This window comes from Pseudonaja textilis, chromosome 2 (assembly GCF_049901715.1).
Source record: "Pseudonaja textilis isolate UNSWEBS1 chromosome 2, rPseTex1.2, whole genome shotgun sequence".
NCBI lineage: Eukaryota > Metazoa > Chordata > Lepidosauria > Squamata > Elapidae > Pseudonaja > Pseudonaja textilis.
In genome coordinates this window covers 59016782-59034176 of record NC_141991.1, presented here as the reverse complement: position 1 = coordinate 59034176, position 17395 = coordinate 59016782, and the positions used below count along the sequence as shown (strand labels likewise).

Genomic DNA, 17395 nt, shown 5'->3' with positions numbered 1-17395 from the left:
TATATATATATATATATATATATATAGTTTGCTAAACACTGTTGTCTGACAGGCCACCAGTACAAAAATAGGCATCGTACTTATGCATTGTGACTGTTCAACCCTAAAACCATTTTTGCTGTTATATTATCGATGGACTGTGCTAAGCTGTGTTGTTCTTTACCAACAAAGACTGAAAATAATATGTAACCATGTTTATGTTTTGCTGTGGAAATTTTTAATAATATAATTCTCATGATTAACTTTTTATTCTAGAATGGGAAGCAGATAGTGGTCATCATAGACTGTCACCTTATGTCATTTATGAACATAAATTTGAAAATGAATTGGCAAAGTGTTCTGAGTCCCTTGTTCCCATTTCTTCTATTGGATCATATATAACTTACAAGTTTCTGAAAGAACATTCCAAGCAGGACAATTATATCCCAAGCTTGACACTGTATTTTTTTATTTCATGTGTTACCCCATTATGAGAAAAGTTACCTTCAAGCTAGTTTATTGTAGCAGCAAAGAAGGGCAAAATATTGTGTAAACCTGAACAAGTTAAAATAACAAGTTAAAAAGCCCAGCACTTTTACCAATTGCTTTTTCTCATCTTTATAAAAAGTAGTTTAGGGAATTAAAAAAAAGCAAATATCTTTGTTAAGAGATGGATAATCATTAAACTCTAGCTCCCAACATCCTAGCCAGTTTAAGGGGATATTTTGCCAGCTGTAAAGAATCATGAAGAAAAAAATAAATAATCCTGTATCATGTTGGGATAGACAATACAATTGTCTACAAGCTAAGAAGGTAAATTAAAAAGCAAATACCAAATGTATCCCAGAATAAATGCTCAAGCTATCACATATGAAAGATTCATCCAAATTCAGTTTGGGTGGCTTTTTTTGGCCTCTATAAGTATCAGGCAAAATGAATGCTATCCCCCCTTCCAATACAAAAATGTATTAATTAATTAATTCCAACTGCTCCGTGAGCAAAGGATACTGACAAAGGATCAGAATTTATGTGTTACAATAAGCTGTCTAATATAAAATTATAATTGCATAGATTGACTAACATGTTTCACTTCTTATATTTTTAGCACCAGTATTTCTGCCAAGTATTTTTATTGCCTTAGATTTCTGAAGGATTCCTTTAAAATTTGTACTGTTGATGTTAAAAATGAGGGAGGAGTACCATCAGGTTGAACACAGTTCACACAATATACATTACAGTTAACTATCAGTTAGAAAATGGAATTTATTAATTATTGTTACAGTTCTGTTCTATAAAGTTCCATTGAGAGAATAACCTTGAAATTCCCAGAATTTTTGCAACCTCTTAACTGTACCTGTAAGGATCAGTTGTATTGTTCTGGAGAAAATCTCTGACAATTTGGGCTACATCTTCATTGGACAAAACATCCCAAAGGCCATCTGTTGCCATGATGAGGACATCGTCTTCATTAACATTTTCTGAAGTTAAATCAAATACTTCCACCTAGTCAGAAATAATGAAATGATTAAAAATAATTGTTGGGATTCTTAAATGTCTAGGTGCTAAAATGTTATAAACCTATGCACTGAAAAGCTGTATCCTATATACAGCTCACTCAATATATTTTTCTCTTTTAGAAGCCCTGAAGATTGCACTGCCAAAATATAAATCAAAATTTGAAGGTATAACTTGTAATCAATTTTTGAAGGGGGGAGGGGAATCTGAATTTTGTATAGGTTTGCAGTAATGTGATACTACAGGGTAAATCCTTGGCAGTACTTAGTCACTGTGGCATATGGTCACTGAAAAAAATCTGAATTAAAAAGTGCATTCTCTGGGACCAAGAATCTTGGTTCTGTGTTCAGAAAGACTCATCCACAGTTACATTTATTACATTGCTTAATTAGTTGAATTCCCAGTTTCAAGATTCCTCCTGCAGGATACGTGGGCTGGGTATGTACAATATTTCACCTAAAATATGTTTATCTACTTGAGTGAGTAAATCATGCCCTTACAGCTTTAGGAGTATAACAAATTTCTAGAAAGGCATCTGAGTTGATTAAAATATAGGAACACTTGTAAGGAATTGGGATGTACATCAATAGTCTTACCCCCAACATATGCCGCTTCATTTCTCAAATCTCCATTATAAGGTGAAAAATCTGCAAGTGGAGTCTACTTGAAAATCAGAAGAAACCTTCCTGTGATTTGGGACCTCATTATCCTGAGGCTTCTCATACTTAATTTAACCAATGTGAAAGATTGTGGCAGACTTCCCTACAGTATTCAATCCAGGAAGATCTTGGCAATGCTATATCTATTTTCCTATATAAACACCCACACAGTACTTACATACACAGCCTAACCAGACATAACACTTGTAACACTGTTGTAGTTTCTTTGAAATAAAGCCAGCGTTCTAAAAGGATGAATAGACTGAATATAGAGAATGGGAAGTATCTAAAACACAGGCTGCTACTATCAATGTAACATAGTACTTTCTTACCTTAGGGATGCAGGAGAGGAAAGGCTTAATTTCTATGTTTGTTTCAATTACTTTTAACAGATGATCGCCCAGGCCTCGAGATACAGCCAGGGTACCTAGTAAACGAGCCTGAAAGAGACGAGAATAGGTCCAGGCTAAAGATGTAATAACTTAAGGCATAGGAGACAATGTCACCAAGAGTTCAAAGTAAGCAGTAATATATAAGTAATTAACAGTATATTTATATCCAAATATTTATTTTGCAGCTTGCAATATCAGCACAGTCAACAGTGTAATTATCATATAAAAAGTAGCATTTTCCCACAGCATAAGAATCACACTGTAAAAGGACAAGATTGTTTCTACCTAGTAATTAAGAATCAAAATGGGATGGATCAGCATGGGGAAGAGTTTAATTTCTTAGTGACTGAGCTTTTAGCCAACAGTTCTACTTTATAAGCAAAGAGGACCCAGGATCCAATAAGGTAATCAATAAACCGGCTGCTTTGATTTTTTTAAAATATTCAGAAGACTAAACTAATCTTCTCCCATCTGGTATCCTCCAGATTGTGTTGAAATTGCAACTTCCAACCCACATAGCTGACAACTTTTTAAGCTAGGAATTTTAAACTTAACACAACCAGGGAACATCTGACTATTTGAGGTTATTTAGGTTTTAACATACACATTACATTCTCACAATGAAATTTCTCTGAATTACTTCCCCTGACATGGTTCGCTTACTCCCCAGTACATGATCATAAAAAATAGCCCAAAATAGTGAAAACATTGAAACATGCGCCCACATAACAGTGGTGGTATTCAGCCGGTTCACACCGCATCAGAAGAACTGGTAGCAAGAATTTGGCGTGGGTCGTCGAACTGGTAGTAAGTTCTGGCTGGCCACGCCCCCCACCCGGTCGCCCTCCCGCCCAATGCTCGCTCATCCAGCCTGCCTGACATTGGCCTAAGGTATTTCTTTCTTTTTCCCTCCACACAATCAGCTGTAGATAAGATCAGCTGTGTTGGCATTCCTCTTGCTGAGGCTAGGAAGGCAAAAAATGGAGGGAGGAACTCAGCCCCCCCCTCCATTTTTTTGCGTTCCAGAGCCCCAGAGGAGCCTTAGGGGAGCAAAAGCGCCCCCGAGGCTTCTCTGAGGCTAGGAAGCTCCCAAAATGGAGCCTGGAGGGGCGCTGTGTGGCCCCTCCCTTGCTCTGTTCCTTTTCTTCTAGAGCCCCAGAGGAGCTTTAGGGGAGCAAAAATGACCCCCCAGAGGCTCCTCTGTGGCTAGGAAGCTCCCCAAAATGGGTGGGGGCTGCAAAAAAAAAAAGCCACGCCCACCCAGTCACATGGCCATGCCCACAGAACTGGTAGTAAAAGTTTTTGAATCCCTGCCACATAGTAGCCAGAGAAGCTTCTCCTTTTGGTCTAACCTGCTCTGGAGAGCACTCATGCCCGACACGTCCATTAGTTTTTCAAGAGTCAAGAATTCCCTTAGCATAGCTTTATAACTTTTATTTTTTTCTTCTACACTTCGTTTCTATAATAAATGTACTGTCATTGTTAAAATTAGAGGATTCATGGCCAACAAAACCAGAGACAGCAGCTTCCTGTCTGTGGACACGTCAGAGGACTTCTCTGGGGCCAAATAAGGCTGCTGTCCCTGGTGCTGTTGCCATGAACACTTTCGATAAAGTGCCACCAACACCCAACTGCATTTGTCATCACACCTCTGGTGAGCTGGACAGCTCGGATAGCAAAGGAGGGAAGTTGAGAGGGCCAGATGTCCTATTCCCTCGCTTCTTTTCACCTAAGGATTTGTAGCAGTGGAATAACTTTCCAGCCGCAAAGTCCCTGCATTCCATTCATCCAGAGGTGACCAGGGTTCCTCAACGGTCCCATTGTCAAAGTAGCCCTCTCCATTGATTGTGCCCCATGAGAGAAGAGAAGCAAAGAGAGGGATAGAAAAAATGGTGCCAATTCTCTTCCTCTGTCCTCCTTTTCCTCAGAGGTTTCCTGTCTAATTCCCAATGACCCACTGAAGGATAGGCTGAAACCAGAATGAAGTGATAGGCCATCCAACAAATGAGACATGCCCTAGTTCCCTGTTATGCGGCATAGATGCGTCCCCTCAGAACTTCTCAGATAAAGAGGAAGTTGTCTCTAGATGACAAAGAAGAATAGAGCCAGGTCACAAATCTACCAGATTTTTCTGGGAAATAAAATAAAATTTCCACAACCACAAGTCTCTAGGCCTGAAATAATAAATCACACATTCTCTTGGTCAGAGGTATTTCCCTCAGCTACTAATTGTAGGTTTCCCATTTCCCAAGATAGCCCCAAAGGTGCTTTTTCAAGAGGCAACTGAACTTTTTTTCCTTTCTTTTTGAAAGAAAAACCAGAAAGTCCAGATGCCTCTTGAAAAAGCACCTTTGGGATAACCATGACCTGGATGACTAAGAATCTCCATAGACGTTTCCCAAGATAATTAATAATTACACTCAATTATGTGTGTAAGGCTCAGGACAGTGAAGGTGTCCTTGATTGTCATACCTCTTTCCTCAGCCAGTGTTAGAACCTCTGGCGACTTCTCTCCCCAGTAAACATTCTGTGGTAGTTCTTACCTTGAACTCTTTGTTAACACAGTGGAAGCATCAATCATCCAGAGGACAGGCAGGAGGAAATTTTACACCCTACAGTTCATGAGGCTACAGCCAGATTTACTTCATAAATGCTAGCCTATCTAGCTTTGTGATCCAGGTAAAAGCATGGAAGCCAACATGGCCAAAATCTAAAACTGTTCCTCATACTGAGCACTTTCAAGAGTAACAAACTATTTGGAAAAGGCCTGAGATTAAACCAAAAAGGGAAATTCTCTTAAAAAATGGAAAAGGAAAGGCAACAGGGCATGATAATGAATTTTATTTTCCATTAGGACCACAAAATGATATGCCCATTTCCCAAAAGCCATCTAGAGAAGAATTGGTCATCAAATTCTGCAAGAACAGAATAAAAGTGTTCACAGTTTCAGTACAATCCAAACTATGAAAATGGAGGCCTGAGGGACATCATACCTGTTTCCCGTGTCCATGAATCAGAGGGTATTTGAGATCCTCTTTCATTACTGTCTTATAACCCCTGAAACAAACCAGACAAGTGAGTCTTCATTTTATTTGTCCTTACACTGCATTGTGTCTACAAGTTAACATGGATGTTTAAACCACCTAATCTTAATTGACATTTAATTCTGTGTTGAAATTTAAGGCCCCATCTCAGAGGATTCATAGAATACCCTAATACAGCAAAATTGTATTCTTTTCTCTAAATGATTGAGAAACTCCATTTGTGAAGAGGTCAACATCTGAACGACACCATACATGAATACATTGTATGAAATGCAATGTGAACAGCAGTTCTAAAGCAATTTTAGTCAACCGCTCTATAGAAGTCTACTACACCAAATGTCAAATTATTTTTTATTAGCAAACCTATTTCATTCTCCCCCATCATTTATTCTTCACCATTATTAACACTAAATATAAGAAATTTGGCCCAGAGGACTCCTAATTTTCATTTCCACTTTTAAGGAAAGAAAGTAACAATTAAAGATCACTGGAACACTGCACGGCATATTTATCAGTGTATAGAAAGAAACAAAAAGTTCCCTTTAGGTTTTACAAACATTCCCTCCTTCTGTAGACTAGAATCCATTCTAGTATCAATATTTTTAATTTGCAAAGAAAACAATACGGCTGTAGGCAAACTGGCCACTGTAATGTTACTTGGGATTCTCTTAGCCTAAGTGGTTGGAACAAGGATTATAAACATGAGGAGAGGAAAGAACAAAAGTAGGTAGGACAAATGAATGCAAACCATAACAAAGAGGAGGTTGTTAAGAAGCAACCTAAGGAGAAAAGGAAGCTGAAGGACTGCTTGTCCAAAATAGAAAGACCTAAAAGATTACTCATACAAAACACCTAAAACCAGGCCATTCAAGAAACTCACCAGCCTTCCATTGAGTAATCTCGGTAGAGGACCTTCTGGCCTACATCATCTCCTTTCAATCTCCTTGGAAACTCAAACCGTGTGAATTCATCTGCTAGGAGCTTTGGGTAGATGAAAGCCTAGGGAGTGGGGAATGAAAATGGGGAACAATATTGTTCTCAGAATACAATGAGCCTTAAGAAGTAGAAGCTGAAAATAAGAACTGGCCCTTTCAGATTTTAGGGAAGTCACTCGATTTTTTTCCCATGAGGATTTTTTTTTACACATACTTTTCCTCATAGAAAAAGATAAAAGGCTTGGATTTCTTCACTGGACAAACAACTTGTTATTCTAAGGGATAAGAACATCAATCTAACATACTTTGTCTAGTTATATGCAATTGCCAGAAATCTGCAGCCAGCATGACAGAAAATGTAGAGAGCTGAAATTGTCTGAAAGGTATCAAACTGGGGAAGACTGTACTAAGCACAGCTCAGGGTAATACTGAAAATATTACAGAATAGATATAACCTGCAGTGTTTAGAAAAATCATAACATTTCTTTACTCCGGACCATTCTAGGAACAAGCATTCTTGAGCTTACCAGACACAAGTAAAATGTTTTGGCTCTTTTTTAAAAAAAAATAGAAAAAGATTACTCTTACCAGGTGCTGGATTCTCTTCCTGTCTGTCTCAGGGGTAAATTCAGTACTCAAGGGAACGATGCTCCGTTTTCGAACAAGAAGTACCCTGGAAAACAACATTTTTTCGTTCAAAGAGAGGAGTTTTGCCATTTTTAATGGTTGTCTCTCATTTCATATTTAAGTTGGAAGAATAATTACATACCAAGAGAAGATTCTTTTTTGGTTAGTCAAAGAGCTCAATTGCTTCAATTTAAGCCTATTTTCTTTGGTGTAAGGCACTTTTCTCTGTAGCTCACAATTAAAACACTCATTTTCAACAACTTAGCAGCAGCTGGGAATGGGATTTTTAGGGAGGAAACCAACATGGGTAGGATTAAAATGAAGCCATCTTTCTTGTGCATCCAACTTGGAAAAAGACCTTCTGGAAGGGTTTTGAAAGATTGTGTCTACTCCACATACCACATTCCTACTCTAAATCAGGGCTATATGAAGCTGCATTGTTTTTTAAAAAATATCTACTTTAACTATCCTTTTTAAAAAAACATGCTTATGGTCTAATTCTGTTAAAAGGAAAAAACCTCTGACAGTAATTTTTAATGGCTTTTGCTTTGCATGTGTGCTGTTGTTCTTTGAAAATACTCAATTTTAGGCTTAATAAAATGTAGATATTTAAATAACTAGAAATGTATTTAGTTAAAATAAAATGCTAAATGTCATCCATATTAAAGGAACATGTTGGATCTAATCAAATTATGTTCTGGGTTTTGAACTCACCTGCTATCACCTGCATTTGCCACATAGAGCCTTCCTTGCAGATAAAGAGCAACCAGTGCAGTGCAGCCTGCTGATTGGTTGCTTGCTTTCATTTCTTGACCTATCATTTTATCCTGTTGGTAAAAACAATATTTAATGATGTAAGACAGATGTCAGATTTCCCAGTACTGAAGCTTAATTTCATCACCATTGTTCCCCACTGGTGGTTGATGAAAACAATTGCCAGTTAATATTTCAACTATGCTAAATTATAAATAAACTGTAAGTAGAAAGGTTTATTATATCATTATGCACATGATACGTATTCCTTATTGATATACGAATTTATAGCACAATATAGAACAAACAAGAACCCAGAAAAGATGTAGGCCAAAGATAAACAACTAAAAAGTATTCACAATTCCTTACCATCGGCCATACTGACTTGATGGTTGGGAACTGAAATACAAGCCACCAGGGAAACATAGTTTGTTTTATCCCGATCTAGCAGCTCTCCTACCAGAACTGGAAACAGTAAAATTAACTCCATCAGCCATCCACAAAATATGACTAATACAAATTGCAATGACACACAGTACAAACTGCATTCTCTCATAGCTATGTCCTAAAGTTGGTTGCAAATATGTTTCCGTTACATCATTTGCATTCCACAATTTATTTATTTCCCACAGTGCATGCCATAATTCAATTCTTGGGACAATAATAAAAAAGAAAGTGGGATCACTCACACATTCCTGGAAGGCACTCTCCAAAGCTCCAATGACCACATTTTCTTGCTGAATTTTCTTTTCTTCTACGAACAGTGGATCATTCTGGCAAATACATTGTCCGCTGAGGTGCATCGGAGGATTATCTTCAGTGATGCCTTCTATCACATCCTCTAGTTTCTGCCTGATGCAACAGTGCAGATAATTGGAGGCCATAATTGAAGCTTCTGAACCACCATGGCCATCAAACAGTGCCCAGTAATACCCTGTCAGGTACTGAAAACCAAACCATTGTCAGGATCATCATATGGGACATGCCTTCATGTTACTGCAAGGACATCTGTGAGACTGAATGCTTGATGTGGACATGGGAGACCCAGATTAAATTATCTGCTTGGGCATGAATCTCAATGAAAAGTCTTGACAAGTCAACAATATTTCAGCTTTATATTCATCATAGTAAGAGATGAGTAGAGGCCTGGACAAGTATGGATGCCTGCAAGCTAGTTATTAGTAATCATCAAGTCCGATCCCTTAAAGAGTATCATTGCATGAAACTCAGTTGACATGACTTCTTGGCTGCTGTGCCTATCTCATGAAACAGCACTTCCTCAAAATCTGGATGGCTCCAACCCTGCCTGGTTTTTGTAAAGCTGTAAAGACTTGCTTTTCCTCCAGGAGTTTGATCCCACTCAATAGAATTGTCTGTTTATTGAATTGCCTTGACAAAATTTCAGGGTTAATGTTATCCTATGTTAATATTTCATTATATCTTATTTTTATTTTCCTTTTTAATTGTAAACTACCCTGTCATTTTAAGCATGTGGCTATGTGTGTGCATGCAGTGTGTGTGTGTGTGCAAAAGTATGCATTTGATTAATCAGGTAGAAAATGTAGGGGATAAAGTATTGTTGTTATAATTGAAAAGACAAGAAGCGAAAAAGGATAAGAGAATACTAATCAATCCTGCCTGCTAATCTCAGAAACAGCGGGAGCATCAGAAAAATGAGATTCATACAGTAATTAAAATTTATTAAAAACTTTATTTGACTAGGAACTGCCTATATATTGCTATCTTAGCTTAAAATGCCAATGCCAATTCACTTCTTGCAAATAAACTTAATGACAAATCAAGTGGGTACATGCCTGCCCATTCTACTCCTGCTTCATACAACTGACAAACCATCTCGCATGAGCACTCTTTACATACATGGTGCATAATTTACAGATGGCAAATCAATCTTATGAAAACAAAGCAGCTTCTGATCTGCCCCATGCCCAAATTATCATAAAAGAAATCAGATATCTTCCCAAAATACCCGAATAAAATTAAAGATAAAATGGCTGATAATCACAACTTAGCAGGAAAGTAGTTATTTCTTTCTGCAGGCATATGGAAGAGCTCACACATGCTTCTTAGGCATTTCAAGCATTATTCACACCATAAGGAATGGAAATCTCTTGTTTACTGTAAGCTGTGAAAATAATCAAGAGGAAGCCACAGAATCTAAAGCAGGGATTTGGTTTGCTTCATAAGGACCTTGGCTACCCACCTTGTAAAGTATGAACTTCCTTCTGCTTCAAATTTTATTCTGGCCATTTTTATTTTTATTTAATTATAAAACTGTAAACCTTATTAATTCAAAGCTCATGCCTTTCGCGGGGTGTTCATAATGGTTTACTAACACATTTAAGAACCAAACAAGTCATTCATAATTGCCAGTATGAAGCAGCTATACAAATACTCTAATTGTTTGCAGAACAATGTAGTCTATATTAACAAGGAAATTTTCTTTCTTCCCACGATTACCAAGCTGAAATGAACAGCCCATTGAAAAGAAATCTTGCAGTGAAAAACAGGCATTCCAGTCCCACAAGATAAATATTGAAATATAAAATATAAATATTAAAATATAAAAGAAAATCTTGGAACCGATCATCGCAGCTGCTAATTACAGTTCTATCTGGTTCTTTTTTCTCTGACCTTAAATAGAATAAGACATGCCCAGATGGGCAACATTATCATTCAGTTCCTTCCTCCTGGAAAATCTTAATGAAAACAGCATGTTTAGTTTTGATATCTGAACTCACCTCAGTAGAACACAAAATTAGCCATTGCTGATCCTCCTCTCTGCCATGCTCAAATGGTCTCTTCCTGATAGAAATCTGGCAACATGTTGCTTGGTCTTCATTAAATTCTGATTTTTCTGCATTAACAGTTCTGATGAAACAAATAATGATTGTTCAAAACAGTCAGGTAAAAATAAGCCTAATTAATTTGTGTAAAGGAATTGAATAGAACCTGATCTATCATTAGTATATCTTTTACGCTGTAGTCAGTGGTGGTATTTTATTTTTTACTACTGGTTCTGTGGGCGTGGCTTGGTAGGCATGGCAGGGGAAGGATACTGTAAAATTTCCAGTCAGATGTGGGATTTGCCGGTTCTCCAAATTACCCAAAATTTCCACTACCGGTTCTCCAGAACTGGTCAGAACCTGCTGAATAGCACCTCTGGCTGTAGTCCTATACATATTTACTTGAAAGTCACGTCCAATGAACTTGGAGGGATTTTCTTTAGGCAAAGATGCTAATAAGTATTTCAAATGATAGATATGGAGCACAGCGCAACAAAATCTTGATCTGCAATGTTAAAAAAAGTCCTAGTGGAACTGGGGTCGTGAATATTTCTGTTTAATATTCACACTATCTTTCTGAGCTTCAAACAAAGGTGATTCTTGTTCCACTTTTCTTTTTCCTTTATTCATTATCAGATTCTCTGAGCCCCATAAGAACCGTATGAAAATCCTCTCTTCAGTGGTCCATATCTCTTCTGGGCATGTCCATTTCTGTCTAAAATATCCTTGAACAATTGCAGAGTCTTTAGATAAAACTTGAAGAAGGCCCTAGCCTATCTGCCATCTGTTTTTAACTGGACAACAATGGCAGACTCCTAGCAATGGGTTCTAGATTTACTGTATGTAACAAGAAATAACAGGAGATATGGGAAACTATAAGACAAGTCACAAAGATTATCAACTTTGTTATCTTTGGAATCTGTCTTTTTCTGGTCCATTAATTTATGCCTCTTTATATAATTAGCCATTCACTTCCTTAATATAATCTAATTCATGCAAATCAGCTGCCTGGTTTAAAGCCTGAAGGCCTTCTATCTCTAGTCTAGAGGATATGAAACAATTTTCTGATCTCACAGCTTTTCTAGCTGTAAGCTTAACTGCTTTGATGTTACAAGATTTTGCAAGCTAAAATAAGACTAAAATAAAATAAGCTGATGAAGTTGAATAACGTGTGAATCCTAGTTCTACAAGAAATCCCTCAGTTCAACCAATACATCATCAAGTTTCAGACAGTGCCAACTCATTAAGCAGTCTTTTATCTTAACAGGGAAATACAATCACAATTTTTCAGGCCCCAAATCTGGTAAGTAGGGAGGGCACATTTAAATCTCCACAACTGGGCATGAACTTGAGTCCAATTTACAGACTCTCATAACTTGTAATTAGGTGGATACAACCAACAATTATATTATCAATGACATGGAAACAGTCTGCCTCTGCCTGTATGCAAGAATACCATATTTCTGAGAATAGTCTCTCAACCAAGTATTAAACAGACTTAATACTTCTTAACTTCTGAAACCAGGTAAGGTAGCAACAAAACAAGGCAATGGAGACTTCTCGTGAATCATCAGAACCTAACATGGCACTAGCATTCCCAGGGGCTTAGCTATTAACCCAATCTGGTTGTATTTCTTAAAACTCTACATTTATCTGTGAATTTTATTTGGGGGATGAGCTGCTCTCACCTTTCTTTGCATCCCCAGGGCTGTCAAATTCATGGGCTGGATGCATTATGTGCTGGCCACGCCCATGCCTGGTTTAGCGAAGGGGGAGAAAGTTTTGATATATCATGTCACGACAACATGACGACGTGACTTTGACACTCCTGCTTTAAATGATCTCACATATGATATTTTTTTCCAATATGAATTAGCCATAAACCTCCTACAAATTGTATACCCAACCTGGGACAGTTGTCTCTTCCACCTAGCATACAGCTTCAGGAGGGATACACATGGAGCAATGAAGGAGGAAGGGGACATCTGCCTAGTCAACCAGATCAGCCAAATCAACCCTGGCAATCAGTGGGGTGACAGATGTTGCAGCCAAATTGCCCTCACATCCATCTAACTTCCTATAAATCAGTTTCACTCTGCTGAAATTTCATGAACACAGGAAGTAACGGACATGCAAAATGTTCTTTTCTTCTTAATCACCATGTACACATAGTGTACTCTATTTCAAAAGACAGGCATCTCCTATATTTTTGATTCAATGTTTATGTCATGACAAAATTGATGATGTGAATCTTTGGTCATAAAAGAGTAGCAACTCTAGCAAGAGAGGAAGATAGTCATGCAGGAAAGAAATATAAAAGCAGACGTGAAGGATGAACAATACAACAAATCTTAAGAAATCTCTCCAAGTCATGTGATGGATTAGGTAACTGATTTTCAAACACAGAGAGGAACTATATTGTCTCTTTCTTTCAAGGTTATCAGCAAAGATGAATCTCAAATCAACTTTGTCCTAGTAAGAATATTTTATCTTCAACGTTTTAGTTAGTTAGGTTCTATTTGATATGGTTCAACTAAGTAACTCTGTGGCCAAATGGTCTCCCTCTTCACTTGACTGCAGTAACAATCTACAGGCTCATATTGGGATCCCCAAGGTGCTTTTTTTTTTCCAAAGGCAACTGGCCTTTCTTGTTTTTTTTGTCTTTGAAAACATGTTGTTTTTCATCCAAGAAGCTTCTTCAGTTCTTCAGCTTCTTGGATGAAAAGCAAAATGTTTTCAAAGAAAACATCAAGAAAATCTAGTTGCCTTTTGGAAAAAAACATCTTTGGGACAACCATGACTTGGATGACACACACACACCCCACCCCAGCACAGTAGAGTTGCCAATAAAAGCAGCAACCTTGAAACAGGTGTCATTTCAGCAGTTGAAACCTGGATGCATATTCCTTTCTACTGTAAATACTGTATATACAGTATATATATTTGTCCAGAATCTGCAATCTTCTACAGCAAGTTTTCTCATTCTCACAAGAGTCAACAGAAATGAAGTTTAATAGAAATTCTAACCAATCATTGGCCATGTTGAATGGGGTTTCTGAGAATTACATCTAAGAGGGATGGAATCTGAAATGTTTATTGTCTTTTGCTGCCTTATGCAATGAATCTTAGTAATATTCTTCATTTATAGTCAATTCTCTTGGCTTCTGAATGCTGTAGGAGAGCCTTTCTCAATCCTTCATGATTTTAGACTTTTCCTACACATTGCACATTTCTCACACATGTTCTAGAAGACAACAGAAATGAACCTTCAACTAATATTCAGATCCAGTTCAAGAGGGAACGATTAGGGTGAAATATTCAAGTAACTGTTTGACCCAAGGTAATGTAGCTCTCCAAACAAGAACATTCTTATCCATTTCTACAAACACATGAGGCTCAACTCAATTTACTGAAAATTCAGCTTTTGACTAACATATATATGTTTGTGTCATTTTTTCTTACATTGAAATGAGTTCTAACATCTGATCCTCTGGACTTGTTTTTCATGTTTAGCTAACTTCACTGAATATGTTTTATCTAAAGGTCCCTATCTCGAGGAAAGGTTAAGATTTTAGTGCAAAAATTTCAGTCCAAGGAGGAGAGAAAAAGGGCCCCTTTTGTAATAGCCAGATTTTCCAAGTTAGGCAGAAATTTAGTTTAGCTTTTTCAGCTGCAAAATATCATGGCCTCTGCTGGAAATAAGAATGGTTTTATAATATAAAATGTGCTAATATTTCATTCTATCATCAAATTAAACTGATGCATTGTCCTATAAACATACTTACCTTGCTTATTAGGTATGGCTTCAAGCAGCGTTTTTTTTTGTATTTTACCTTTCTATTCACTAGAATGCTTGAGATTAGTAATTAAAATATAAAATACAATAAAGACATGACATTGTGGCAATAAGCCACAGAATCCCTGCTTGAATAATACTTAAAGATACTCAAGATAATTGTATGAGTACCTTATTTTAAAAGGTAATGAAGAATTATTTAATCATACAGGAATGCAGCATATTTGTTTCCCTATGGATTGCTGCACTTTAGATCAAAGTCATTCGCTTGTTGAATCAGAGAAAATCTATTCCCTTTAAAATTCTTCCCCTTTAAAATGTAGTTTTCAAGGTAAGGGTTCAATTTACTGCAGTATACTTGGCAATTATTTTAAAGGCATGAACAACCTAAAGGCACTCATCCACTTCTTCACCACTTGATTCTTTTTAAATCTCATTCCTTGATAAGAATTGTTTGTTGTCCTCTGCAATGATGAAATAACTGAAGCAAAAAAACCTTTTCCTCATCTCTTGCCCTGGGAAAGTAATATTTTCAGTCCCTGATCCTACGTGAGCAGCAAATTTACATATTGGGTCCAGCAGCTTTACAGGCAATGAACATAGCAGTGTGATTTCCCACCCAACTATTGAATAGCAGCAATTAGCTAGTTACAATTTCTAAACTTTCAAGGGTAACTCCATGGAGAATAGAGGTATATTTGTAATGATGCTGTAAGTGTTGCATGGACAGAAAAACAGAATATAAATTTAGCTGGAATCAAATATGTTGAAATCATCCCAATGAGAAATTTTAAAGGCCGCAAGGCAATACTGAGATTATACTGGTTCAAAGAAGTAGCAGATGGCACACCAGGCAAAGCTGAACATAATATTGCCCAGTGGTGGGATTCAAATTTTTTTACTACCGGTTCTGTGGCTTGGTGGGTGTTGCATGGCTTGGTGGGCATGCCAGGGGAAGGTTACTGCAAAATCCCATTCCCTCCCCACCCCACTAACCTGCTTTCCAGGTCCATTCTCCTGTGCAGGGCAACAAAAGAAGATCCAGCCCATCAGCTGGGACTCAGGAGGCAGAGAACAGATGGGGGCAGGGCCAGTCAGAGGTTGCTTTGCCAATTCTCCAAACTACTCAAAAATTTCCACTATCGGTTCTCCAGAATTGGTCAGAACCTGCTGAATACCACCTCTGATACTGCCTCTAAAACCCCACAAAGAGGTTTAAATTATAGTCTAAGAATCAGATTTGAAATGCAAATAATGAAGTTATTGGCAATACAAATGGGGAAATCAAAACTCCTGTTTTGTTTCTTGTCTCTCCTACCAGTGCTCATAAAATATCCTTGCACAAAAGGAACTCATAACAAACCTAGGCTAATACCATTAATTTAACAACAGGCAACTGTGTAATAAAGCAAATGTAGTTCCAGGGAAGCCCTAACACACATTTCTTTAGGCAGATGCAATGATGGGAATCTTTGCTAGTATAAATACAACTGGTGAAGTTGAGTTAATTTCATAAAAAGTTATTGCAAAACTCTCATAAAACTGGAAATTCTCCTTATGCTAGTTTTCTGCACATAAGGCCCCAGATATTGTATGGACACTATGACACAATACCATTGACAATAACTATTATAATGTTTTGCCATGAAATACTTTATAATACCCAAACAATACTTAGCTGATTATTGTATAAAAGATGCTATCACAATGCACTTTTGGTTTTTGAATTGCTCCTAAATACAAATACTCCTTGACAGCAGTTACTGAATAGATATTAATATGATCCCAGGTAACATAGAGCTTTCTGTCTGTAGTTTTAACATTAATATCTTTTAGAATTGCAAGGTAATGAGTGACCTCATAATAATGTCTAAGTTCTAAAGTTGTGAAAAAGTAAGGTGAAAGTGTATGTTAACCAAAGCTTGATAGCCCATCCTAATGTAAACTAACTTCAGTAATTTTCCAGACTCATGGTTAGGAAAATTGCTTAAAAACAATGAGACATTTTCCTTTCCCAACTTGGCACTATTCATATATGGATGTCTCTGTTCATACCCCAAAGACAACATCTGTTTCTTCTAGTCTTATTCTTGTCTTACTTTTATTTGTTCTTATCCTCAACACAGTTGCTGAAAGATACAAAAGGTTACTAAAAATACCACGGGTATAGACTGGAACCTTGTAATAACAGGCTTATTAAACTGAACTATTTTATAGGACTTCCTACCACTTCAATAAGCTTGTTTTTCAGCAGAACAGCAACAAGGGCACCTTTGCCATGAGATGCGTTACTGCTATTGTCGCTGTCCCGCAGACACATCATTTAGTTGTCCCTGAAGCAAGTGTGCAACCTTCCCAAAGAAAACTTAGCACCCGAGAGAGGCCACCAAGCCCAGAGGCGGCAAAAGTCAGGCTTCTCACGGGGGCATCTCCTCGTCCCCCCGTCTTAACTGTTTCTGTCAAGCAGCCTTCTACCTTAGGGTGCCCGGGATACTCACTCGGCATAGCCCGTGTTCCACTGGAGAGACCTGTCCCGGGAGGGGCAGCGGATGGGTCGCTTCCCAGGCAACTTCTCCGCGCAAACTGCTCCACGCAGGAATTTGGGCCGCCTGTATTGCAAAGGAGCTGGCGGCGGCTTCGGCTGCTGCGAGCCTCCCTCCTCTGCTGGTTGTTGCTGCTGCTGATGAGCAGCGCCTTTTCCGCGCTTCGCCTCGCCGTTCAGGAAACACTTCTTAAACCAGCTTGAAGACATTAACTGAGGTGACCGAAGCCCCATCCGACCCCCTTTCTTCTTCTTCTTCTTCTTCTTCCTGCGAACTGAGCGGACTACTATATTAAAGCAGCGCCCAACCCCCAGCGAGCAACAACAGGGGCGGAGAAGAGGCGTTCTT

General features: G+C 37.9%; 1 protein-coding gene across 1 annotated transcript in view; it reads right to left on the bottom strand.

Annotated features, from left to right (window-relative positions):
- Nucleotides 1-17395, bottom strand: part of PPM1M (protein phosphatase, Mg2+/Mn2+ dependent 1M) — a 20080-nt gene extending 2685 nt beyond the window's left edge. Inside the window, exons 1-9 of the mRNA XM_026725062.2 lie at nt 17003-17395; nt 10664-10793; nt 8594-8848; nt 7866-7978; nt 7113-7197; nt 6470-6588; nt 5539-5602; nt 2486-2593; nt 1334-1482 (exon numbers count right to left, since the gene is read on the bottom strand). Of these exons, the coding sequence (XP_026580847.2) occupies nt 1334-1482; nt 2486-2593; nt 5539-5602; nt 6470-6588; nt 7113-7197; nt 7866-7978; nt 8594-8848; nt 10664-10793; nt 17003-17280 (1301 nt within the window). The 5' untranslated portion in view covers nt 17281-17395. The remainder of the gene's footprint in view (nt 1-1333; nt 1483-2485; nt 2594-5538; nt 5603-6469; nt 6589-7112; nt 7198-7865; nt 7979-8593; nt 8849-10663; nt 10794-17002) is intronic.